Here is a 23,413-nt window from a genome sequence, read left to right as displayed (position 1 = left end):
GGCAATCGGCAGGCTCCACCAGGATGAAAGGGCCATCCCCACAGGTCCCCCTGCCCACAGCCTCACCCTGCGGCCCAAAATCTGGTTGATGGCAGCACTCTCCTTCAGTGTACACTCTGCGATGACCTTGGCTCTCATCTCCTTCATGTACAGCATAAAGGCATTGAGGGGTTTCTTGATGGTTGGCTTCTTCACTTCCTTCTCTGCCTTGGATTCACCCTGTGTCTTCCTGGGGGAGAACATTAGATTACTGAGGCGCTCCCCCATGCCCATCTGATGTCACTACCCTCTTCTAATGTGGATCTAGTCTGTGTGTAAGTGTGTGATACCAGAGCTTTTGTAAAGGGATTCTTTCTCCCTGTCGCCATACGGCTGAGCAGACAGCCTCAGTAACTTCCTTACAGGGACGCTACCGCCAGTTGTGAAGGACATGCAAGGATTTCTCATCCTACCCACCCCACCCGCTGCTGAGCATCGGTAAACATTAACCAGAGCTACAGAACGGCTTGCACAGGGGCTTTCTGGAAGGCCTTGGGCCTGGGGGGAAGCAGGTGTAACCCCTGTCCTGCCCCCCGCCCCCATTTGTGTATTTGCACTCACAGGCTGCGGTCATAGGGCTGCAGCTCCTGCTTTCCTGAGGGAGGCACAATGGCAGGGTGGGGGATGGCTGCAGGGTGACCAGGTACACCAGAGCCCAGCACCAAGGATGGGTGAGTGAACCTGGAAGCAGGAGGAGAGTTAGCACTGAGCCAGGAATTAAAGGCCCGACCTGTGGACACACAGTACACGAGGACACGGGAACAGAGACCCCCACACTCAGTGGCCTGCACAGAGATGCATACAGATACCTTCCCAATACGTTACATTGCACAGACACTGCAAGAACGGACATACTACGCCACCAAAAGAACTCTCAAGTAGCGCTTTTTTTTTTTTTTTTAAGATTTATTTATTTGAAAGTTAAGAGTTACACAGAGAAAGGTGAGGCAGAGAGAGCGAAAGGTCTTCCATCTGCTGGCTCACTCTCCGACTGGCCGCGATGGCCAGAACTGAGCTGCTCCAAAGCCAGGAGCCAGGTGCTTCTTCAGGGTCTCCCACATGGGTGCAGGGTCCTAGGGACTTGGGCCATCCTCTGCTGCTTTCCCAGGCCACAGCAGAGAGCTGGATTGGAAGTGGAACAGCTGGGACTCAAACCAGCGCCCCTATGCGATGCTGACACTGCAGGCAGCAGCTTTACTCACTACATCACAGCATCAGCCCCATCAAGTAGCTTTTCAATCTGTCTCCTCTTTCACCTCAGCCTTAACAGCCTGTGGCTTCCCTTGAGCCCTCCCCAACAGAACCCTCCAGGTTCCCACACACCATCCATAGTGACTTTTAAAATGACTGGACACTATAGGCGGGTGTAGTGGTGCAGTAGGTAAAGCTACTGCCTGCAAAGCCATTATCTTGTATGGGGGCCAATTCAAGTCCTGGCTGCACCACTTGAGATCCAGCTCATTGCCAACAGCCTGGGAAAGCAGCGGAAGATGGCCCAAGTACTTGGGCCCCTGCACCTACATGGGAAACCTAGATGGAGTTCCTGGCTCCTGGCTTTGGCCGGGTCCAGCTTTGGCCATTGCAGCCATCTGGGGAATGGACCAGCAGATGGAAAATCTCCCTTTCACTGTCACTCCCTCCCTTGTACGCTATCAGAAGCCTGTATGCCCCCGACCTGTTCCTGCTGAAATTCCCCCACCACCCACAGGAGAAAACCTGCCTGCATGAGCATCCCTGCTGGCATTTCTGGTCCCATCTCCTCCTCCTCCTCCCAGCCAACCCTTGGGCTGCTGTTCCCACACAGCTCCCTCAGGCAATGGTTCTCCCTCACCCTTCATGCCCTGATTGGGGTCTTCGTGTGACTTCTCCTTCACACAGCGGACCCACACAGCTGCTGGGGCTGTGCCTCTGAGCTCTGAACCCCAGTACGGCTAGAAATGTTTACCAAGTTCCTGGGAACAGAATGCAGGGAACTAGGTCTGTAGCCAAGGGAGATTCAAGCAAATGCTCCTCACTTGACCTTCTTGCTGTTCTGTGGGGGCCCTTGGGCCCTAGCTGCTTGTACATCTGGGGGATCCTGAGCAGGCAGCAGCCACTCAGGCCCAGAGGGTGGCCCCCAGCAGCCATGCAGCCAAGGTGTGTGCACATCTGCATGTGGGCTTGGCTGCACGGGCATGTGCTGTTCTGGGTACTCTGCTGCATAGGACAGACAGGGCTGAGCTTCTTGTATGCCTGTTAGCTTCACTCTCAGATGCAGGGCTGCAGGACAGACAGACAGGTGGACAAACAACTAACACAGGGCAAGCACTGGCCTGGGCTTGGCCTTGTGTGGGCACTGAAGCCTGGGCAACAGGAAGCAGGAGCCTGACTTGGAGATAGGGGACTCACCTGGGGTAGGGGGCGCCAGGGGCTGCAGTGGGGGCAGGGAAGTGCTGTCTATATCCGCAGGAAGGGGACAGGGGGTAGAGAGGAGGGCTGGGCCTGTGGTTGGGAGAGACAGCTGTTAGCAGTCTGGCTCCTTGCCAGACCTGGGGAAGGCCTTCCCACCTTGAAATGCCTGACCCATAGTGTGGTGCACTTGGGCCTCTGCTGGGCCTTCTCCAGTGTATTTCAAGCAGCTGCCACGAGGGGGCGCCTTGTGCTGGTGCTTAGAGGTACAAGGGACAGCTTTCTCCTGGTCCCCAGCTTAGTAGGCCCTTGGCCTCTCCATCTTGAGTTGTTTCCTGAACAAAACAGGGCTGATACCCTAGGCTAAACAGCTTTTCTCCCAGAAGCCCACAGGACCGATGCCAGATGCACCCCTTGGGCTCCTGCAGTCACCAATAAAAGCACTGCTAACCAGGCTCTGCACTGCTGGCTTTTTGCCCAGGTCAACAGCTAGGGAGACTGCACTCTGAGAGGCCAAGGACCCTGAGGAGCGGATGGTTTAAGCACTGCTCCAGTACCCACATCCCTGCCTGGCACACAGCAAGACTCACTGCAGAGATGGCTACAAGGCTATTTGTCCAGTGGTAGCCACACAGGAGCTGAGTCCAGGGCTGTCCCCCACAGAGCCTTGGGTCATCAGCTCCAGGTTCAAGTATTTGGGGACTCTGACCTAACAGATACTTTCAAGAGACTGGCCTGGCCATCAGGCTCTGCCCCGTGCACTCGTGCCCCTCTGCGACCCTGTGAGTACTCAAGGGGCAGTCCGACTTGTGTTCAGAATAGACCTTCATCCACAGATAATCTGGAAGTAGAGAGGTGTGCTGAACGGGGTGGAGGGCCCCAGGTCCGGCCTCTGGTCTGTCCCACCTTCCTGGAAAGCCACGCTTTGCTGCCAGGTGATCGCCTCAGGCCAGAGGAGCTGTAGCCTGCCCAGTTCAGTGTCATCAGTGAGTAAAGGGCCAAGTCCCCTGACCTGCAGGTCTGAGAAGCCTTTTCGGGGTCCAGCCTTGGGAGACCCATTAGGCAGGCTGCGACTCAAGCAAACATCAAAGGAGCAGGAAAGGACACTGCCCTGGGGACTGTGCTGTGGCACAAGTGAAGCCACCCTTTGTGGCCCCGGCATCCCCTGTCAAAGCACTGGTTCGCACTCCTGCGACTCTGCTTCTGATCTAGCTCCCTGCTACTGAACCTGGGAAGGCAGCAGATAATGGCCCCGTGTGCTTGGGCCCCTGCCACCCACATGGAAGACTCAGATGGAGTTGCAGTGGATGGAACATGTTTCCCCTCTCTTCCCATGTCTGTATGCCTTTCAAAATAAATCCTTAAGAATTAAAAAAAAAAAAGCTAAAAACAGCTCAGCCAAGGAAGGCACCACCCAGCGGCAGGCACTGAGGCCAAACAAGCAGCAGCCTTCGCAGTCCCCTCCCTCTCGGGCCCACATTGATGTGGTTCTGGAGGTCCCAGAGCTGTCTGTGTCCAGAAGGACCAGGACACCAAATATCTCAGACACTGAGGGAGAGCTGAGGTGCAACAGGACTGGGATACGGCTGGCTAGCTACCTGGGGACCACCTACACTTGGGCCACAGGTTGGGACTGAGCTGCTGGCCAGACTCAACCTCTGTACAGAGCCAGCAGCAGGGTGCTTGCTGGGCACAGAAGGGTGGAGAGTAAAATGCAAGGGCAGATACAGATCCCACCTGCCCATGGTGCCCCTCCCCCACTGCACCCACACTCACCAGCTCACAGTGTGCGGGAGCTGTCCCACGCTGCCTGAGGTCAGCGAGTAGAAGCCGGAGAGGTCAGGGGTCTGCAGAGGTCTGGGAACGCCTGTGGTTGTGGGGAGCAGGTGAGTCACGGGGTCATGTACCCTGCCCCCTGTGCCAGAGGTCCAGACATACACTGCCATGTTCAGGACTGTGCCAGTTTGGTAACAGTGCCCACCAGAGGACTTGGGGGACTCTCCTAAGGACACTGCTTGTCCAGGAGGCAGAGCTGGAGTTGGGAGTGGGAGGCCAGGCCTTGCCACTCTGCTCTACTGCTGCTCTTAATAGGCACCTGTTTGGAGGCCTGCAGCTTGGCTTTCTGAGCAGATACAGACCCCCTCAAGAGCCTGGCTAGGGAGCAGGGCTCCACCCAGCCCCCGGAGTTGAGTCAGCAAGCTCCCCACAGCTGACAGTAGTGGATTTCAGAATGAGGCCTGAGGCTGAGGTGAGTCAGCCATCACTTTCCTCACTGCAGGGAGAGACTGGTTCACAGCCAGCAGCAGGGTAGGGATGCCTGCTTCCTCACTGCTGCTGCCATCGCCACAGACCCCAGGCTTCTGTGTCCAGCTGAAGCCTTCAGATTTGGGGATGCCTGGCGTCACCTCTCCCAGCTCTCTTGTACCCTCCCATAGTCCATCTTTCTGGCATTTTCTTTGGACCCTAGGCTTGCGCAGTCTAGGTTCTCTTGTTAGAAAGTGGGCCCAACTGCCTGGTTTGAGAAGCGCCAGGTACCTGCTCCTCAGATTCTGCTCCTACTGGGGTCCTCTCCACCCCAGGCCCATACCTTGCTTCTGGCTGATGTCCGCGGGTGCAGGTGTGGAGTGTGGGTTGCTGAAATGTTCATAGAGAGGAGACAGTTGGGGGACACCATGGGGGGGCTGACTGGCCTTGTTGTGCTGAAAAATGAGAAGAAAGGTGGCTGAACGTGGGCAGTGCTGAGGGAAGAAGGCTCGGGTGTGGCCGTGCATATGTGCAGAGCCTTCATGAGCCTGTGTGTGCAGCCCACCCATCGAGGAGCAGAGGCCCCAGCGAAGGGGCTCTGTAATGCCACTGTGTTCAGTGGCCCCACTCACTAGACCCCAGGCTGCCCAAGCAGTCCCATCTCCTAGGTAATCTCTTGGTGTCTATGGGCACTTGATTTTGGGATGGGCGTCTGCCCGTGTAGGGACCCTTCCTGGCTTCCCAGTCCCAGAGATCCTGCAGCTTCTTGCAGGTCCAGGGGCTTGTCCAGGGGGCTGCTCCCAGCCACCAGCCCTAAGCAGCAGGGCCTAGACCTCACTTTCCTCAGGCCTGACTTGTGTTGTTGACCCAGGGAAGGGGCTCCCCGCAGCCCCTGACTCGGGAGGTGTGGCCCGGCCCCCGCACTTCCTGTCTCCTAGGCGCTGCAGCACTCTTACTTTTCACACTAGTTGCAAGGCTGTCACGAGATGACTCAGTCAGCAGGCTGGGAAGGGGGCGCCCCACACAACCTTGCCACAGGGAGTCACTGCCAGTGCCAGCGCCAGCTCTGCGGAGCCTCCACGCCCAGCAGCACAGACCAAGGCCCCGGACACACTGTCCATAACCAGGACTCAGCTTCCCACCCAGAGGAGCCCTCTGTGGGGATGCTGCTGGCTGGGGCACAGATATGTGACTGCCATCCCATGGCACAGGAGAAACAGGGATGTCTTTGGGGCAAGACAGTAATGAAAGGGTGTGGACAGCCTCCTCCCCACCTTGTGGGTGGAATCCCCATGGGGTGAATGTGGCCAGACTGCCCGAGATCTGCTGCCCGTCCCGGTGATGAAGGAGTTCCTGAGCACTTTGTTAACAAGTCTGGGGGAGCCTGGCACAGGTTCCTGGGCAGCAGACTACTGAGCGTCCAGGCTAAGGCCAGACATGACGCCCCCAGATGGGCACAGGCTCCCACCCCTCCCTAGGCCAGCAACTGCCCTGGCTGGCCATCTTTGTGTAGTACCTGCCTGCCTGTGCCCTCAGGTCTTGAGGAAGGTGCTGACACCACCACTGGTCAGTCCCACGTGGGCTCACCTATGCAAACGGCATCCCTGAAATCCCCATCCCCAGATAGGAGCTGGTGTTCTGATAGCTGGCTGGCAGGGGAGAGGGGCGCAGGCTGCAGCGGCTGTGGGCTGTGTGCACACACACATGGGGCACCTTCAGGTGCTGAGTACTTGCCACGTGCCAGGCACTGCCGAGAAGTCTGCAAGCCCAGTCTTGTGCCCACCAGGCCACAAAGAGGCTGCCATCGCGCCCAACCCTATGGCCAACTCCCTGGCCCCCTCGCTGCCCGCAGTTCTCAGCTCATTCTCTCTTCCTGCCCCATCCCCTCACTGGCCCCCAGGGGCTTCCACCATCCTGACCTTGAGGTCAGTTTGCAGCCTTCCTTTGACCCAACCACTGGGCACTGTCTCCTTGGAATGTTTCTTTGCTTTGGCTCCCAGAATGCCACACACACATGACCTTCCCCCGGCCTGACAGCCCAGCCCTTCCTGGACTTGTTTCTGGCTCCCCGTCTCTTCCTCTTCCACACATCCAGGCCATAGCTTGAAACATCTTCATCTAATGACTCCATTTCTCCTGGAAGCTGCACTTCCAAATTCCTGTTTCCTCGGGGGCCCACAACACTCCCCAGACTCTGCAGGTCCAAATCAGGACCCTGAGTTTCCCGTCCAGATGCTGCTCCCCGACGTTCCAGTTACTCGGACCAGAAACCCCGCGATCCTCCTGCACCCATGTCCAACCTGGCAGCAATCCCTAATGCTCCTAAAACCTAATCACTTCTCCCTCCCTGTCTCCCACCCAGTCCAAGCCACCGTCACTTCTCACCTGGACGGTACCTCCCTGTGCCCTCAGCCACCTTCCATCCAGCAGCCACATGAGTCGGGTCCTGTCACTGCCCAGCCCAAAGGCCCCAGGGGCCTTCTTCACTGTCTCTGCCCCTGGGGCCTGCAAAGCCCCTGCTCCATCCCCAACCCCGGCGCCCGCTGCCCGCTCCGTGCTTATGTGCTCAGGACCCGCCAGGGCGGTCTTTGGCCTCTAGCTGCCTTCTCCGCACACCACACGGGCATTTTCATGCCAGCTCTTGAAACCAGGTGGGAAGCCCAGCTGGAGACTGCTGACCATTTCACTGTGGGATGCTGTACCATTCGGATCCCTTCTCTGGGCCTCAACTTCCTCCCCTTGTAAAGTGGGGATGAGACAATCCGTCCTGCCCAACTCAGTCCCAGCTGCAAACACCCTGGGAGCAGGAGCCCAGGACCTACTAAAGTGGGAAGCTTCCTGGAAACCCCCAGGGGCCTCTTTGCCAGACAGGTTCCCAGGACGGTGTTGGCCAGATGGCATCAGCCCTGACCAGGCCCTGTGCCAGCTGAGGGCAGGGAGACAGCCTCAGGGTCCACTCCGTCACAAACACTGGACCATGGCAGACACATTCCCCCTAAGGGCACAAATGTCTTGAGCCCCAGACCAACAGGTGAAACCAGCACCCTCCGCAGCTCCCTCCATCCAGCCTTGGTTCTGGCTCGTCCACCTTAGGACAGACTGGACTTAGCTGGCCAAGGAGGCAGCTGTGAGGCTGGGACGTTAGCTGGCCAAGGAGGCAGCTGTGAGGCTGGGACGCCCAGGTCCGAGGTGCCCGCTTTAGGAAGCGACGATCACGCAGTCTGCTCTCTGACCAGAGGCGGGAGAGTGTTTCATGGCAGCGAGGGGCTGCGCAGCAGGCTTCTCAGTGAACCTCCCCTACCTACACACAGGGCCAGCATCAGCCAGGAAATCCTGAACAGCCCTCCGCCGGAACTGCCGCCAGCACTGAGCCTGCCCGGCCGCACCAGGCCCTGCCCAGGTCACAGCAAAGGCCAGGTCCAGGAACCCTCAGACCAAGTGGCTCAGCTGACAGCCGCCCATCTGCCATGTCCATAGAGGGGTAGGGGCCGCCTGGTAGGCAGCGGCTTCCTCCTGTCTACTATCAGCCTTCCCTGGGGTCTGGGGGAAAACATCACTCAACAGGAGCGGGCAGCCAAGCCATGGGAGGAGTGCTGGGTCGGCAGTGTGCGGCCGAGAACCCCTGGGCAGCTGGAGGTCCTGGGCTGGCCGGGGCTCTGGGGCAGGGCACTGAGGGCCTGGCCAGTCCTCCCCACGTTCATGCAGGCTGCCTCCTAGCCTCACTCTCCAGCCCCTTCTGTTGGTGGCGGTGGCCAAGGACAATCATCTGGCCCAGGCCTCCCCCCGCCCCCAGAACGTCCTGCTCCAAGGCCTTGGCACAAGGCTGTTCCAGGGCCAGGCTGCCCAGACAGCAGGGTGGAGTCGCCTGGGGCCTGGCGTGTATATGGGGAGCCCAGTGGCTGGAGCTCTCCCTCCCTCCCTCCCTCCTCCACCTGATGATGCCTGTGCCCAGCCCCCAAGGGAAGGAAGCACCTCAGTGGCATGACCTCATGGCTCTTGGGTCTGAGGGCAGAGTTCCAAACACAGGGCTGGGCATGCAGTAGGTGCTCGGAGCATGGCAGAATGCAGCAGCAGGTGGGTGACTCAACCACAGCCCAGACTCCCGGGACTTCCTGCTCCTGCGCGGCTCTCCCTGGCGCTGATCCATGTCTACAGTCCCCAGGCTGCTGCTCGTCCTTTTAGGATGCTTCTGTTAGTCCATGACTAGGAAGCCCTCCTCTAGCCATGCAGGGGGTGAGAAGGGGGGACTCCTGAGGTGGGTCTCCTCCGCTCTGAGGTCTCCTGCCCCCTCCTCGCCGAGTCCCCCACTTCCTGCAGGCGCGGGTGAAAAATAAACACAGCCGGCATTTTCCCTGCAGACCGCAGCGGTCTGCGCAGAGGCTGTGAGCGCGTCGAGGGCCCTTGCCCCTGCCGGCAGAGAAACTCCCTCGCTCTGACAGTTGGCTTCGAAAACCCCCACCGCCTGCCCCCACAGCACTTTCCCAGCAAAGAAAGTTGCTGTTTCCTGTGGCCACAAGCCCGAGGGACCGCGGGGACGCATGGAGCGGAGCAGCCCACGAGAAGGCCTTCCCAGGGCAGGGCTGTGCCAGGAGAAGCTCCCCAGCCCAGGACCCCAGTGCATGGCTGCCGCCATCCAGTCCAAGTGTGTGCCCTGAGCACCCACTCTGCTAGGCAAGGACAGCTTCAGGCACACAGAACAGCGTGTGCTAGCAACTAAACACAGCTCCTCAGCCCTCCACTCTTCAACTCAGATGCTCCTAAAGCAGGCACTGTCCCCATCTGACAGTGAGGGAAACTGAGGAACCGGGCCAGCCAGCTGGCAAGTGGCAGAGGTCGGTGCCTCTCTACACTGCGAAGGCTCTGTGGGTGCTGTGGACACAGCAGCAAGGGAGCAGGGGCAAGGCGGGTGCCCAGTCCTAGACTCAGCCTCTTCCTCCTGCAGCCCAGCCTGCACCTCCCTGACCCTACAAAGGCTCCAAGAGGCTCTGCCATACCTGCCTGCCTGCCCGGTGGCAGCAGACATGCTCCCAGGGTCCCAGCCAGGTCCCCCTGCCCAGGCGCCGGCTCAGCGTCAGCGCCTCCCTGTCCATGCCTGCTGCTCTGCCATAGAGCTGTGACTTCGGGCCCCTCAGGCACAACACTGATCCCAGTGCCTGTTCCACATCTCGCGCCTCACGCCCCTTCTGAGGGAGGGTGACCAGTTAAGTGGCTACTTGCTGTTTGCCGAGTGCCCAGAGATGAAACCCAGTGATACCAATGCCACACGTGACAGCCTGACGGACCCTTCCAGGCTCGGCTCGGCAAGAGCGCCGTGTCCGCTCACGCAGCCCTCCACCAGGTCAGCGCCAGCCTGCTTGTGGGCGCCCAGCCAGCCGTGCCCCTCCCTCAGTCTGTGCCAGACACTTCCCCCATATGGCTCGGCCAGTTCCTATCTGTCAGGCCGATATGAATGAGACTTCCTCCTGGAGCCTCTCCCAACCCTGCCCCGCGGCGGCGTGGACCCCATGGCACTGAGGTTGCCCACTTCCTCGAGTGCCTGCCCCTCCCGTGGTCTGTGACTGTGCCCTGCTTCCACTGGATGGATTCCAGTGGGGCCTCCAAAGGTGGGTCCCCGCAGTGAGGGGGTGGAGGGGGAGGGCACCCAGCCTGGCAGGGCTGGATAAAGCGCCCTGGCAGGGCCAGCACCATGGCTCACTTGGTTAATCCTCCGCCTGCAGCACCAGCATCTCATATGGGCACCAGGTTCTAGTCCCGGTTGCTCCTCTTCCAGTCCAGCTCTCTGCTGTGGCCTGGGAAGGCAGTGGAGAATGGCCCAAGTGCTTGGGCACCTGCACCCGCATGGGGGACCAGGAAGAAGCACCTGGCTCCTGGCTTCGGATTGGTGCAGCGCCGGCCAAAGCGGCCATTTGGGGGGTGAACCAACGGAAAAGGAAGACCTTTCTCTCTCTCTCTCTCTGTAAAAAAAAAAAAAAAGAAAAAAAAAAAAGAAAAAAAAAAAAAAGCACCCTGGTACAGGGTCACAGAAGCACACAGCTGAGGCCAGGGGAGAAGGAGCCACTGCTTCAAGTCAGGGGACATCCTACATAGTTCCCTGACACCCCCTGGCCACCGCCTCGTCCCGCCCTGCCTGCAGTACTCAGTCGAAATCAGAGCAGCTGTTACTCACACGGTGCCTCCGTCCTCGTCAGAGAAAGCACCCAGGGTGGGAAGCATGGGCAGGCCCCGCCCCTACACAACCTGAGGACGGCCTGCTCAGGAGGATGCTTCCAGTTCTCATTTCTCTTTCTGCACTGCCGGGAGCTGGGGGTGGCAATCCCCAGGCAGGCTCCCTGGCTGTGATCAGCTCTGGCTTCGGGCTCCAGGTCCCACCAAGCAGCCCCACAGCAGCACCGGTGCCTAGTGCCACGCCCAGCAGCTGTGGGGGATGCTCCCCAAGGCTCAGGCCATGACAATGAACTTCTCAGAAGAGGCAGGGCCACACACCTTCCAAAGGAAGCTCATGTGGAGGCCTCACCCCTGCAGACCCAGCGGGGCTGAGAGGGTCAGCCCCGAGAAGCCTGCTGGCCTGCTATCCCCAGCCCCCACCCTGGGCCCTGCTGCCCGGGACACAGTGCTCTCCAGAGGACGGCCCTCAAGCTCCCCGCCCACAGCGTGCTGGACGCCCTGTGCCAGACACCCACTGCAGAGCACAGAGCCGTGGCTGCATGGCCAGCTGAGCTGCACGGGCTGGGGGCTGGCTGGGTCACACCCTCGTGGACCAGGAGGGTCAGCCCCGCCTGCGGGCACAAAGCTGTTACCATAGTTGCCAGAGTCCTGCCAGGTATGCATGGCCAGTCCACCAGTGCCTGGCCTTGCCGTCAGGTTACAGGGCGTCTGCCACAGCAGAGGTGCGGGCTGACGCCCCAGCATGCAGCCCTGGCAAACCACAGGCTGGCTCGAGGCCCAGCCTGACCCCGAAGCACCCTCAGCCTCGGGGCACGCCGGGCCCAGCTGAGCTGAGAAGCCTGGCCTGTGGCCTCCAGTGGTTTCTACCCGTTCGTTTGCTTGCGTTCTCCTTCCTCCTCTTTGAAGTGAACGCCCCTCCAGACAGGATGTTTTCAGAGGAAAATGCAAGCTTCCGGGAGCTGCTGCAGCTGAGCTGCTGCTCGATGCTCCTGACACAGTGGGGGCCTTGCAGCCCGGGCCTGGGCATCTGCCCGTCACTCACTCAGCCCCTCTGTGGCGCCCACCATCCACCATGCAGCCGCAGAAGCCAGCCTGGCTCTGGCAGGAGGGGCAAGAAAGCAGGCACCTCGGCTCTGCAGCCACCCCCCCGCCCCGACACCCCCATCTGCCCTGCTCCTGTGTGCTCCGCTTTGCACTTCGTAGACGAGGACAGTGACAGGCGAAGGGTCTCTGGGTGCAGATCCAGGCACGCGTGTGGCCTGCCCCTCCAGTCCCAGGTCCCATGCGCCGCCAACCCCTGGCTAAGAGCCTTGCTCGAGACAAAGCGGCTGCCAGTGTGGCTGCACCCGGCCCAAGAGTGGCATTGGGAAAGAGAACAGAAAGGTAAGAAGACATTAACAGGCTTTCCACAATCACGTTTTCCATGAATTTTTCGAAGAGGAGCTGTATGTGCCCTGCCGCCGAAGGCAATTTTGGTTCTTGGTCATAATTGACAAAAAGAAGCCCAAGAGGCCATCGCTCCCTGGGACGTGGCCCGAGCCCTGCCGGCTTCCTGTGCAAGGGGGCAGGCACAGCTGCTGGACGAGCGAGCATGCTGCCTGGGAGGGAGGCTGGGCTGGGAGTGCTGAGTGGGGCGGGCGGCCAGCACTGGCCTGAGGGTGGGATAAGGAGCAAAGACAAGCAGGGGTCTCCTGAGGGGCCTGGTCAGTTTAGATCTTCTGTCAGCCCCAGGGTTCAGTTCTGCCCTGAGGCCATGGTCAGGGCGCTCACTCACCCAAACCCCCGCAGCTACTGCCGGTGCAGGCCCTTGGGGCTCTGGCCCCAGTCCAGGGGTTTATCCACAGGCATGGAGGAGCTGATGCAGGCGCCTGCCCCAGCCGCTGACCCGGGCGTGATGAGCAGGAGGAGGGCGCCAGGACCCTAAGGCACAGCCCCCTGATGAGGCCCAGTTAGGGAACCTCACACAGAACCACACCAGAACAGCTAGCCCAGACATGCAGGAGACATGCGGGGGTCACCTTAGGAGTTGGTGGCATCGTGGGAGGAGCAGGGAACACCACTGAGGCCTGGGTTCCAGTCCTCCCGCAGCACCTATGGAGCCCAAGTCTCTCCACGCCTCGTGACGATGATAGGCGAGTTCGCTGATACTCTTTCCACTTAATCAAGAGCAAAATAAAAGGGCAGGGAGTGGAGGGGGAACAAAAGCAACCAAGTCCCCAGACAAAGGCTTTTCAGGAAAGCCAGCTCTGGCCAGGTCATGGCCGCTGAACCTTGATTTCCTTGGCCTGCTGCCTGACTGCTCTCAGGCCAACTCACAGGGTCCTGACTTCCAGCAAGCACAGTGAGGTGGCGCAAACCAGAGGGGTAGTGCAGAAGGAATCGCCCTGAAAATGCCCCAGTGGGGCCGGCGTCCCGTGTATGCGCCGGTTCCCATCCAGCTCCCTGCTACGTGACTGGGAAGGCAGTGGAAGATGCCCCAGGAACTTGGGCCCCCGGCACCCATGTGGGAGACCAGCATGGAGTTCCTGGCCCGGCCCTGGCTGGGGAGTGAACCAGAAGACAGAACACTGTCTTTCCTTCTCTCTGATGCTCTGCCTTTCAAATTAACAAATAAATTAATTAAAATAAAAAGCCTTGGGTCACGGCTCCAAAGCAGCTTTCTCGCGGGCAGCACCTGTGCCTTGGGACTCCTTCTGCTTCCTCAGTGTGGCCACTCCCAGTGACCAGGGCCTGGGAAACCGTCTCAGCAAGCCACAGACCACCCACAAGAAGGCCCTCGGCCCAGAGAGGTCCAGCAGGGCTGAGCGAGGAGTGAAGCCAGAACGGAGGGCTCCATTCTAAGTGTCATCTGCGCTCACCTTCCCAGCTCTCTCTCCTAGAAGCCCCGACTCCTGCCTGCCAACCAAGACATGCAGCCCCTTTGGCCCTGCGAGCCCTGACCTTACCCCGGGAGGAGCAGTGAGAAGGTCCTTCCTTGGGGCCAGAATACAGCTGGACCCAGAGCCTCCGGACCACGGACCCCAGAGGCGGGGAGCAGCGCCTCAGCCTGCGTCGCCCCATCCCCGTGCATTCTAGAGCGGCGAGGAGCGTGGCTTTGAAGCAAGAGAACTGAGTGCAAATCCTGACTGTGCCAGGTACGAGACCGGTCTTCACCTCTCCACACCTCAGTTTCCCCATCTGCGAAGTGGGAGTGATAACAGTACCTACTTTCTTGGCTTCTGACGAGGGTCTCAGCATTGCAACACGGCAAGGAAAAGCCCCTGGCGTGTGGAGGTGGACACTGTGCCGCAGCGGGTTAGGTTGCTATTCGAGTAGGACTCCCACACCTGAGCACCAGGGCTCCAGCCCTGCCTCTGCCCGCCTCTGATCCGGCTCCCAGCTAACGCATCCTGGGAGGGTCAAACCCTGGAGACACTGCTACCCGCGGGGGGACCTGCACGGAGCTCCTGCTCCAGGTAGACCAGTCATCTGGAGACGGAGCCACTGGACGGAAGACCTCTCAAGTACAGAGAGACCAGTCATCTGGAGACGGAGCCGCTGGATGGAAGACCTCGCAAGTAAACAGAGACCAATACGCAAAAAAGCTCCCGGCACAGGCCTGACCCTCGGTGCGCTCTCAACACACGAGCCATTACGGCTCCTGCTATTCTTCCCGCAGCTGTGCACTGAGCGTCCACTCCGTGCTAGGCCTGCTGCTAGGTTCCGGGAGTCCAAGAGTGGACAGATGTGGCCCACGGCTCTCACAGGTCTGCCGCAGCCCTTTCAGTCCCCAGCTACCATCCCTGAAGTCCCTGCCCTCACGGCCTTGGCTCTCCCCACGTCATCTGTCCACACGCCCCCACCGCAGCTGGGCGGTTCTAGGCCGCACACTGCTTCAAAGCTGGCCAGCCAGCTCCGGGGTGGCTGCCGCAGCGGGCACACACACACGCGGGCATACACTCAGCGGCCAGCCCCTCCTGGGCCCCGGCTGCACGCCCGCAGCGTCTCCGAGGGCCCACCCAGCCTCCGCCCGCCTGGCCACCAGGCCAGCCACAGAGCCATCTGATTTGAATGAAACTTCCAACTTAATGACTTTCATGCTGGTTATTTAAAATGCAATGTAATTTTCTTAAACACCCTATTATTTCCTTTGATAGCTACAAAGCTTGCCCCAACCCCGTAAGCATGTTTATTTTTAGGGAAAAGAGTGGTTTGCAGTTGGTCAGAGAGACTGTGCTGAGAGAGAACCCACAGAGCGCAGGGCAGAGTCAACCCTGGCAGCTCTCAGGCCCCGGCCGCCCCTGGCCTCTGCTCAGCGCGCGGGCCGCAGGGCCCCCGGGGCCCAGGCAGGCCCTGCCCTCGGCTCACAGGAACCCCGGTGTGGCCCCACCGTTTGCCATCCGCCAGCAGCCCCCTCCCCAGGCCTCCCTCAGGGTGCTCTCTGCGAGATGCCCCCACGGCTTCCCCTCGAGCTCCCCACGGGCAGTGCAGGCGTGGATGAGTGAGCGTGACGGAGGCTGCGAGGCCACAGCCTCACCCTCGGGGCCTCCCCCGAGTTCCTCCACACCCTGCCCCGGGTGGGCTTCAAGGCTCGAAGCCCTTGCCCGCAGGGTGAGATCCGTGCGCAGATGAAGTGGCCCCAGGCAGCGGGCGCCTGCATGGGCAGCGTGGGCAGGCGTGGCCCTGCCAGCCGGGGCTCCCTGGAGAGGGAGGTGGCCCGGCGGTGGGTGTGCATGCTGAGGTCAGCTGAGCCCTGCCACTGTGGGCGTCCCCTGGGAGCGGCTATTTTTAGGCACTAGGCTTTCATGTGGCCAACGCCGTGGAGCTGACAGAGCGTGGTAACGCATCTCAGCCAGCCACGAGGGCCAGGTCGGAGAGAGTCAGCAGCCCCGCCCGACACCCGTCACCTGGCCCTGGAGACCCCTCCTGCAGCCCACCAGCCAGCAGGCCTCTTGGCCAAGACACAGCAGAACCATGGGCCCTGCATGGCCACCCCAGGCAGAGCGGCAACAGGCCCCGCAAGGTTAACAGGTCTGCCGGAGTCGCACAAGCAAAGGTGTCAGCCCCCTGCCCGCGTGGGGAAATGGGATTTTCTGGGAGGGAGGGACTTGGCCACTGCTGGCATCCAGCCCTGACTGCACACCGCCCTCTAAAGCCCTCGGGGCCATGTCCTGTCCATCTGTGCCCACAGCCTCTGCCACACACACGGCGCGGGGGCGGGCAGCCCCCTGGTTCTCGGAGCGCGAGCTGGGAGCTGGCTGTTTCGGGGTGGGGGGAGCGCTTAGGGGGAAGCTGATTTGGCAGCGTCTGCTCCTCAGATCTCCAGGGAGTTCTGGCTGCGGAGCCAGGGCCACCGACTGAAGACGGTGCCACCAGGCTGGCTCGGGGCTGTGATGCAATCACTTGGCACGGCACAGGAGGCCTCCATGGGTGGGACGGGTGGGGCGCGAGGGCAGCCTCCCCCAGTGCGGCCCCAGGCCAGGGCCCCCAGCCAGCAGGGGTCACGCCCTCCGGCGCGCGAGACGGGACCTCTGAGCAGGGCATGCCCGGCACAGACGGCCTCCTGCCTGCGTGCCGAGGCGGATGCGGGCCTCTTCTTTTCAGGAGAGGGAGGTGGCTTCCCAGGTCCCAAGCCCAAGCGTGACAGGTCTGGGAGATGAGGTGCACATCTGAGGCTCACCTGGGCTCTCGGAGACCCTCCCCAGGGCCCAGGGACCGGAGTGCGGCCAGAAACAGCAGCCGTCAGAGGTGCTCACCGTACCCCGTGGAACTGCAGCCGAGCTGCGGGAGCTAAGCCAGCCCCTGACCCTTGGGGTGCGGTTTCCCTCAGTCAGCAGAGGGCAGAGAGCAAGATCAAATGCCGGGAGAGGCCCTCTTGCCTGGGTCCTGGTAAAGCCGGGGGCAGGACCCCAGGTCTCAGTCCGGCTACCTCGCGCTGGCCCCTCCGCGGCGTGGGCAGGCGGCCCTAACCCACAGCCTGACTCCTGGCCCTGGGGACAGGGTGGGGCAGGAAGCCCAGCTAAGCCAGGGTCTGCAGGAAGGGCCTCCTTAGGCCGGCGCTTGGCCCCCTTGCAGCTGAGTCCCCTGTGGGCAGCAGAGCACCCTTGCCCAGCACCCGTGGGTCTCCCGCCCCAGGCCTCCCCTTCCCTTGGCCCTGCTCGCTTTCTTTCAGTCACCCCTGCCGCTCCCAGGGTCCACCTGCCCCAGGCCTCGCTGTCCAGCTCAAACCACGTGCAGGGAGGCCCCACCCTGCCCGTGCGCGGTGCTGACACACCACAGCTGGGACCAGCACTGCGTGGGCATTCAGGTCAGGGGCCAGGGTAACCTCAATCTCCCCTGCAGCGCTCACACTCCGGCTTGGGCTGCTCTTTCAGGGGCTGGGAGCTAACTTCTGCCTCCCGTGAGCACACACTGCCCACCAAGAGCCCGCTCCCACTCCCCCTGCGCAGGCTCCTGGGCTGGAGCCCCTCAGCTGCCCCACTGGCCTGCCCCAGCCCTCATCCAGAACCCTGGAGCCAGTGGGAGCCCTAGCAGGAGTCCCGTCCCCTCCTCGACACTGCTTGCTCAGGAAGTGTGGCGGGAGCCCCCCCTCCGTCCCGGTGCAGACCTGGTATACGGGAGGGGCTCGTCCCACGCCAGCTGACGGGTGGACGAGCCAGGTGGCACTGCCCAGGGGAGCTGGCTTCCCGAGCCGGGACAAGCGCTCCAGCCACAGCCTTGGGAGACCGTGGACGTGGAACAGGGTCTACACAGTGTAACAGGAGCGTCCAGTCACAAAGTACCTACTGTGTGCACAGTGAGGAGCCCTCGCTGTCCTCACTGTTGACGGAGCCAACAGGTGCAGAGAGGGAGTGGCCTACCCAGCCACAGCAGCATGGGGGCTTTCTGTCCCTGCGCTCCCTACCCGAGGGGCCCTGGCCAGCCCCCTCCCTTCCAGGCTTCGCGGGCCCCCTGCAGGAGGTGGTTCCCGAGACTCCCACGCTGTCCGGCAGGGGCAGGGGCGGGGGCGGGGGCGCCAAGGCCGGCACAGCACCTGTTTCCTCCAGGGGAGCTGTGTTTGTACACAGCGGCAGGAAGCACCCACCACAAGGTGTGAGGGGGTGTGGCTGCAGCCTCGGACCGCAGCTGCTGCCCACCCCGGCCCCGCCCAAGCTCCGGCGCTGTCACTACAAACCTACGTCCCCACAGCCGGGCCCAGGCTCAGCTCCCGCTCCCTTCTTGCAGGGGCAGAGTGCGAGGTGTGGTCTCAGCCGCCTCAAAGACAGCCGCCCTCACCCTCCCATCTTCACCCCACTCGGAGCAACCGAGGCGGTGGGCAGAGCTTGCACCAACATCCCCACTCGCCGGCTGGCCGGGGCCCTGGTAAAGCCGGGGGCAGGACCCCAGGTCTCTGCCCGGCTACCTCGCACTGACCCCTCCGCGGCGTGGGCAGGCAGCTCTAACCCACAGCCTGACTCCTGGCCCTGGGGACAGGGCGGGGCAGGAAGCCCAGCTAAGCCAGGGTCTGCAGGAAGGGCCTCCTTAGGCCGGCGCTTGGCACTGGTGTGGGAGCCCCCTTGCAGCTGAGGGAAGGGCTCACAGCACAGCCTTCCCAGGCAAGAGAGGGCGCCGCGACCTCCCCCCACCAGCAGCCGAGCGAGCGCCAGAACCGCGAGGACCGGGCCTGGCACCTAACGAGGGAGGCGACCGGGAGCGGCTTTGGGAACCCATGACTCTCTCTGGCTCTCACGCTCCAGGAAATCAAAGCAAATGAAGGAGCGACGGCACAGGGCCTCCCGCCCACTGACAGAGGTGCTGAGAGCGAGGGCCCTGTGAACGGGAACGGGCCGTGGCTGGCTCGGCACCCCCAGCCCGGGGAAGCAACAGTGAGACGGGGCAGGGCGGGGGTGCACATGAGGAGGCTGACGGCATGAGACTCTTCCCTCTTACAAATCAGCTTAGGCTCCCAAGATCTCACGCAAGGGCCTCTGATGGCTACCAAAGGTAGGGAGCGTCTCTCTCAGCCAGGGCATGGGAGCATTCTTGGGGTGCAAGGGCTCCTGGGTGAGGCAGCGCAGAGTACAGAGCCCAGATACTGGAGTCCCTGGCCACAGGGGGCAGACTCCTAGGCCCACAGCCCTGACCCGAAGTGGACACAAGGTCCTCCAGGCAGGGCTACTGCTGGGCCTCTGCCAGCCCTGGGGCAGACGGGACAGCAGAGGAGGAAGAGTAAGCCATGGCCAAGCCCCCGGGCTCTGCATCCGCACCAAGCCACACCGGCTCCTCCCTGGGACTGGCACTGCCTGCTGCTCACTCCTCTCTCCCACCCTGAGAGGGGGTGTGCCTCTCCCGTGCAGATGGGGGGACCTGGGCTCTCCTCCGTCTAAGCACAGCAAGTCCACCTCGGAGCAGGGTCAGCCGCCTCGGCCTGCAGAGCAGCCAGGGAGCAGGGCAGGAAACCCGGCTCCAAGGCCCCCCAAGAGCCGACAGACTGAGCGGCATAAAGACCTGAGACCTAACTCGCACATGTAGAAGCCGCCCCTCGGGGGTGCCAATTCAGACACTGTGTAACGTGCACCTGCCACCGCTATGACTCCAGCAGGCACCCGCGCCTAGCAGCAGCCGCTCCCCTGGGCCCTCTCCCCGCAGGCCCTGGCAACCACGCGTCCATGGTGGGCTCCCTGCCTGTGCGCTGGCCATCTCACCTGCCCGGTGAGCACTGGGCCTCCTCCCGTGCCACAGCCTGCAGGGGGGCCCAGGGAAGCAGCGGCAGCACTGCTTCGCAGCCTTTTTGAATCCGAGCAGACGGGTGGCCTTGCGCACCTGGGCAATGAGGCCCCACTCACCCCAGAAATCCTCCGAGTGGGGTGCGGGACCAGCGCACTAAGCCCCTCCCCACCCCCCACCCCGGGGGCAAACACAATGAAGCGAGCGATGGCTCCTGGGCCAGGCCAGCGCCTGCCTGCCAGCCCTCACCAGATGCTCCACCAACACTGGCTGCTCAATCAACTTTGCCTGCGTTTTTTCCCTGAAGCGAACAGAGCTTTAAGAGGGCAAAGACCAAAAAGCAGGAACCTTTCTGGAAGACTATCTCCGCCCTACGGGGTGGGGGAGGGCGGGGCGCGGTGGGCACGCAGCCCGCTGTTCCCACCAGGGTTCGGGCCTGCCTGTGTGGAGGTCCCCCGAGCACCTGTGAGGCATGGACCGTGTGCGCGCCCCTGGAGCGGCTCGGGTGAACGCGGGGGCCGGGCTGCGCTCTGGAAGCAACCTCCAGAGGCAGCATCCCCTTGGCCCCGCAGTGTGAGGGTCTTCCTGCTCCAGACCCATGAGCAAGACGCCAGAGGATCGGTGCGCCCCAAACAGCAGGCCGGCCTGCTCTGCCTTGTGACACCGGCCACACTGCACCTCCTCCACACATCCTCCTCCGCCAGTGTTGCCCCAGCTGGGCCCCTGCGCTGTCCTTGTCCCCAGCACCGCAGAGCAGCTCAGGCCAGGGCCCACAGAGTCCGTGACAGAGCCTGTCCGCTCTCTCGGGCCCCAGGACAGTGGGGGCTGGGGCGGGGAGCCTGTTACCCCAGACGGTGGGGGGCTTCAGAAGGACCCTTAGGTACAACTCGAAGACCCTGGCCGGGCAGGCAGCGCTGCGGCCCCTCCTCCGCCTCCTCCAGCCACGTAAGCCACAGGACACCAAATGGCCCCCTCGCCCTCCCCCACCACTCATGGCTCTGGGACTGGAACTCCCAAGCAGCCTCCCCCTGCGCTGCTGGGAAAGCTCTTGGGCCGAGCCTTTTGTCTCCTCGTGGTTACCACAGTGACCCCCGCCCCAGGCCCCCAGCATCACACCTTGTAGGGATGGGGAAGCATCGTGGGTCGACCCTAATGGCCGTCCGTCTGCCTGTGCACAGAGCAGCCAGGGAACTCGGCGGAGACACTCATGCCGCATGGCAGAGTTCAAGCGCGGTCAGCTGTCCCCCAGGGCTGCAGCCCAGGCTCCCGGGGAGAGGCCCAAACCTGTCTTCTCACCTCCCACCAGCGAGGGCAGGAAACGCTCTCCGAGCCACACGCCTCACCCCTGACCTGAGGCGGCCTGGCAGCCACCCATGCCTCCCGGGCAACCCCCTGCCCGGCCCACTGCTCCCAACCCAGTGCTTCCAGAACCTCACCGTAGACTCAGGCAGGCCGGGGGATCCTCACGTCCGGCTGCACAGCGGCCAGGCCCTGAGGACCGGCTCTTGCCACCACCGCGGCCTGGGGCTCCAAGGGAAGAAGGTGCGACTGTCGCGCAGCCTTCTCAGAGCCCGGCGCCCTCAACAGGTCTCATCCACCGACTCCCCAGCACCGCCAGGCAGTGCCACTGCAGACCCCGCCCTGTGTGTCCCAGGCCAGGGTGGCTTCCCACACACTGCCTCAGCCCCCTCCGGTGACAAGGACACGGCCCAGGGGAGCAGGCTCTCCCGAGTGGCCAGGCGGCCTGCCCAGGCCTCCGAGCCCCCTGCTCTTCAGAGCCTGCACCTGTGCCGGACCTGCACCTGCCCCTAGCAAGAGGGAAGGCGGAAGCCAGGAGCCAGGATGGCTGCTCCTGCCCGCCCGAGGTTCTCCTTCAGGTTCGGATCCCACTGTGAGCACGCGGGGAAAGAGCGGCTCGGGATGTCACTTCTGCCCTCGCCTCACCTACCTGGCCAGGGCGGCACGGGGCTGCCGGGGCCACTTACCAGCGGGGGCTGCGGCTGCGGGTGCGGGTGCTGCCCGGCCCCCGGCGCAGGCGGGTAGTGCATGAGCAGGTTGAAGGCAGAGTACACGGTCTCCTTGTACATGGCGCCGGCGCACTCGGGGGACTTCAGGCCTGCAAAAGCCACAGCCGGTCACCCCCGTCGCCCCGACGGCCACCCCGGCTCGGCAGTGCAGCGCAGAACAGCCTGGGCGGGGACGTGTGGGGTGTTGGGGAGGGGGTGGCTTGCCGTCGACGCGGGGGCCGGAGAAGGAACGGGCCTGGGGTGCGCGGTGCCAAGTGGCGCGGGCGCCCCGGCCGCCGCAGTCTGAGCCTCGGCCCACGCTCGCCCCTCAAGGCAGGGGACCCGCAGGTCACCTGGGCAGGAGGGGAGCGTCAGCGGCTGGGGTCTGTTTACTCCTATAAAGGTCAGGGCACCGGAAGTGACTCGAGCCCGCGGCGCCCGGGAAGCCCGCCCCCGCCCCAGCTCCACCGCCCCCTCGAGCGGCGGCGGGGAGGCGCGGCCCCCGGCTCCCCGCGGGCTGGGCGCCCACCGGCCGGGCCTCACCTTCCTCCAGGGACTCGGCGAGCTTGTCCGGGAACAGCCTCTGCGGAGCGTGCTCGCGCCCGAGCGCCTGCGGGGAGAGCAGAGGGGACGTGAGGGGCCGGGCGCGGGGCCGGCGGGCGCCGAGGGACGGGCACCGCGGGCGCGCTCACCTCCGCCGCCACTTCGGCCTCGGCGCCGGGCCCCGGGCCCCCAGCGCCGCCCGCAGCGCCCTCGGACTCGTTCACGAGCGACGACTTGAGCTCGGCCAGGTCGCGCTCGGGGCCCGCGGCGCTGTCGCGGCTCTTGTCCTGCTCCTCGCCCTCGTCCTGGAAGGCCAGCAGCTCGTCGGGCGCGCCGAGGTCGTCGCCGCCGCCCGCGCCGCCCCCGCCGGCGTCCAGCTGCGGCATGGTGCGCTCCGGGGGCGCTCCGGGGGCGCGGGGGGCGGCGAGCCCGGGGTCCGGACCTGCGAGCCCGGGGCGCGGCGGGCGGAGCGCGGGCTGCCTCCGCCTGGGCGGGCTGCGGGCGCGAGCCGAGGGCGCGGGGCGCAGCGCGGGCCGGGAGCTGGCGGGTCCGCACATCAAAGGCGCCGCCGGCCGAGTGCCGGGGGCGGGGCGGGCGCCGGGGGCGGGCCCGGCCGGGGGCGGGGCGCTGCGGTCCTGCCCCGCCTCTCTGCCGGGAGCCGCCGGGCGCGCCCACTGGGCATCGTCTTAAAGGGCTCGCGGTGCGGGGCGGCGTGGGTGACACTCCTCCGCGTGCGAGGACTCGGCAGGGAGCGCCTGGCCTCGCTTCCCCGCCTTCGACGAGGCTTGCTGCGCCCAGGTTTCTCCTGGTGGGGCGCGGGGTCCCCTTAGGCTCCTGGCCCCTGGGCCCGAGCGCCTCATGCTTTGAGCGGCGGGCGTGCCAAGTCTTCGGGCCTAGGCTCTGGCAGGGTTGGGACGCCCCAAAGCCCCCGTCTCGGCCGCATGCTCGGGCTGTGTGTGCCCGTGTGGGACCTCCTTCAGGGGCGCCTGCCCGCAGCGCCAACACAGACCACCGTCGCCCTTTTACCGAGCGCCTGTTGTGCACATCACACGTCCGTGTGGCGCCGCTTAGCCATGTGGCTGCTCCGAGGCGCGAACGCGGCGGCCAGGAGGACCGGGGGAAGGATCCCCGCCCCTCGTCGAGCCTCCAGGCACGCTGCTTCCCTATCCCCACCCCCGACTCTCCCGGGCACGGTCAGCGCCGGGAACTTCGGGGCTGGGTGCCGTGGGGTCCTCTCCTCGCTCCGGGCTGCCTCCTCCAGGCTGGCTCCTGGGCGTCCACACGGGCCACTTCTGCACGCTTGGTCTCGGCTGAGCCAGCTCATCTACAAAAGACCCCGGCTC

At 63.4% G+C, this 23,413-nt stretch overlaps 1 protein-coding gene across 9 annotated transcripts in view; it reads right to left on the bottom strand.

Moving 5' to 3' along the window:
- Positions 1 to 22,657, bottom strand: part of TCF7 (transcription factor 7) — a 29,538-nt gene extending 6,881 nt beyond the window's left edge. For 2 of the 9 annotated variants that reach the window (XM_051844210.2, XM_051844215.2), the window contains exons 1-8: positions 22,220 to 22,649; positions 22,071 to 22,137; positions 21,507 to 21,637; positions 5,015 to 5,126; positions 4,204 to 4,294; positions 2,428 to 2,520; positions 601 to 720; positions 67 to 229 (exon numbers count right to left, since the gene is read on the bottom strand). In XM_051844210.2, the coding sequence (XP_051700170.2) occupies positions 67 to 229; positions 601 to 720; positions 2,428 to 2,520; positions 4,204 to 4,294; positions 5,015 to 5,126; positions 21,507 to 21,637; positions 22,071 to 22,137; positions 22,220 to 22,627 (1,185 nt within the window). In that variant the 5' untranslated portion in view covers positions 22,628 to 22,649. Of the gene's footprint in view, positions 1 to 66; positions 230 to 600; positions 721 to 2,427; positions 2,521 to 4,203; positions 4,295 to 5,014; positions 5,127 to 21,506; positions 21,638 to 22,070; positions 22,138 to 22,219 lie in introns of all 9 variants that reach the window. The other 7 variants (XM_070076096.1, XM_070076097.1, XM_051844214.2 and 4 more) reach the window with 6 other exon arrangements.
- Positions 22,658 to 23,413: the final 756 nt, after the last annotated feature.

This window comes from Oryctolagus cuniculus, chromosome 6 (assembly GCF_964237555.1).
Source record: "Oryctolagus cuniculus chromosome 6, mOryCun1.1, whole genome shotgun sequence".
NCBI classification, from domain to species: domain Eukaryota; kingdom Metazoa; phylum Chordata; class Mammalia; order Lagomorpha; family Leporidae; genus Oryctolagus; species Oryctolagus cuniculus.
The sequence above is the reverse complement of the archived record's forward strand: the minus strand, read 5'-3'. Positions and strand labels throughout refer to the sequence as shown.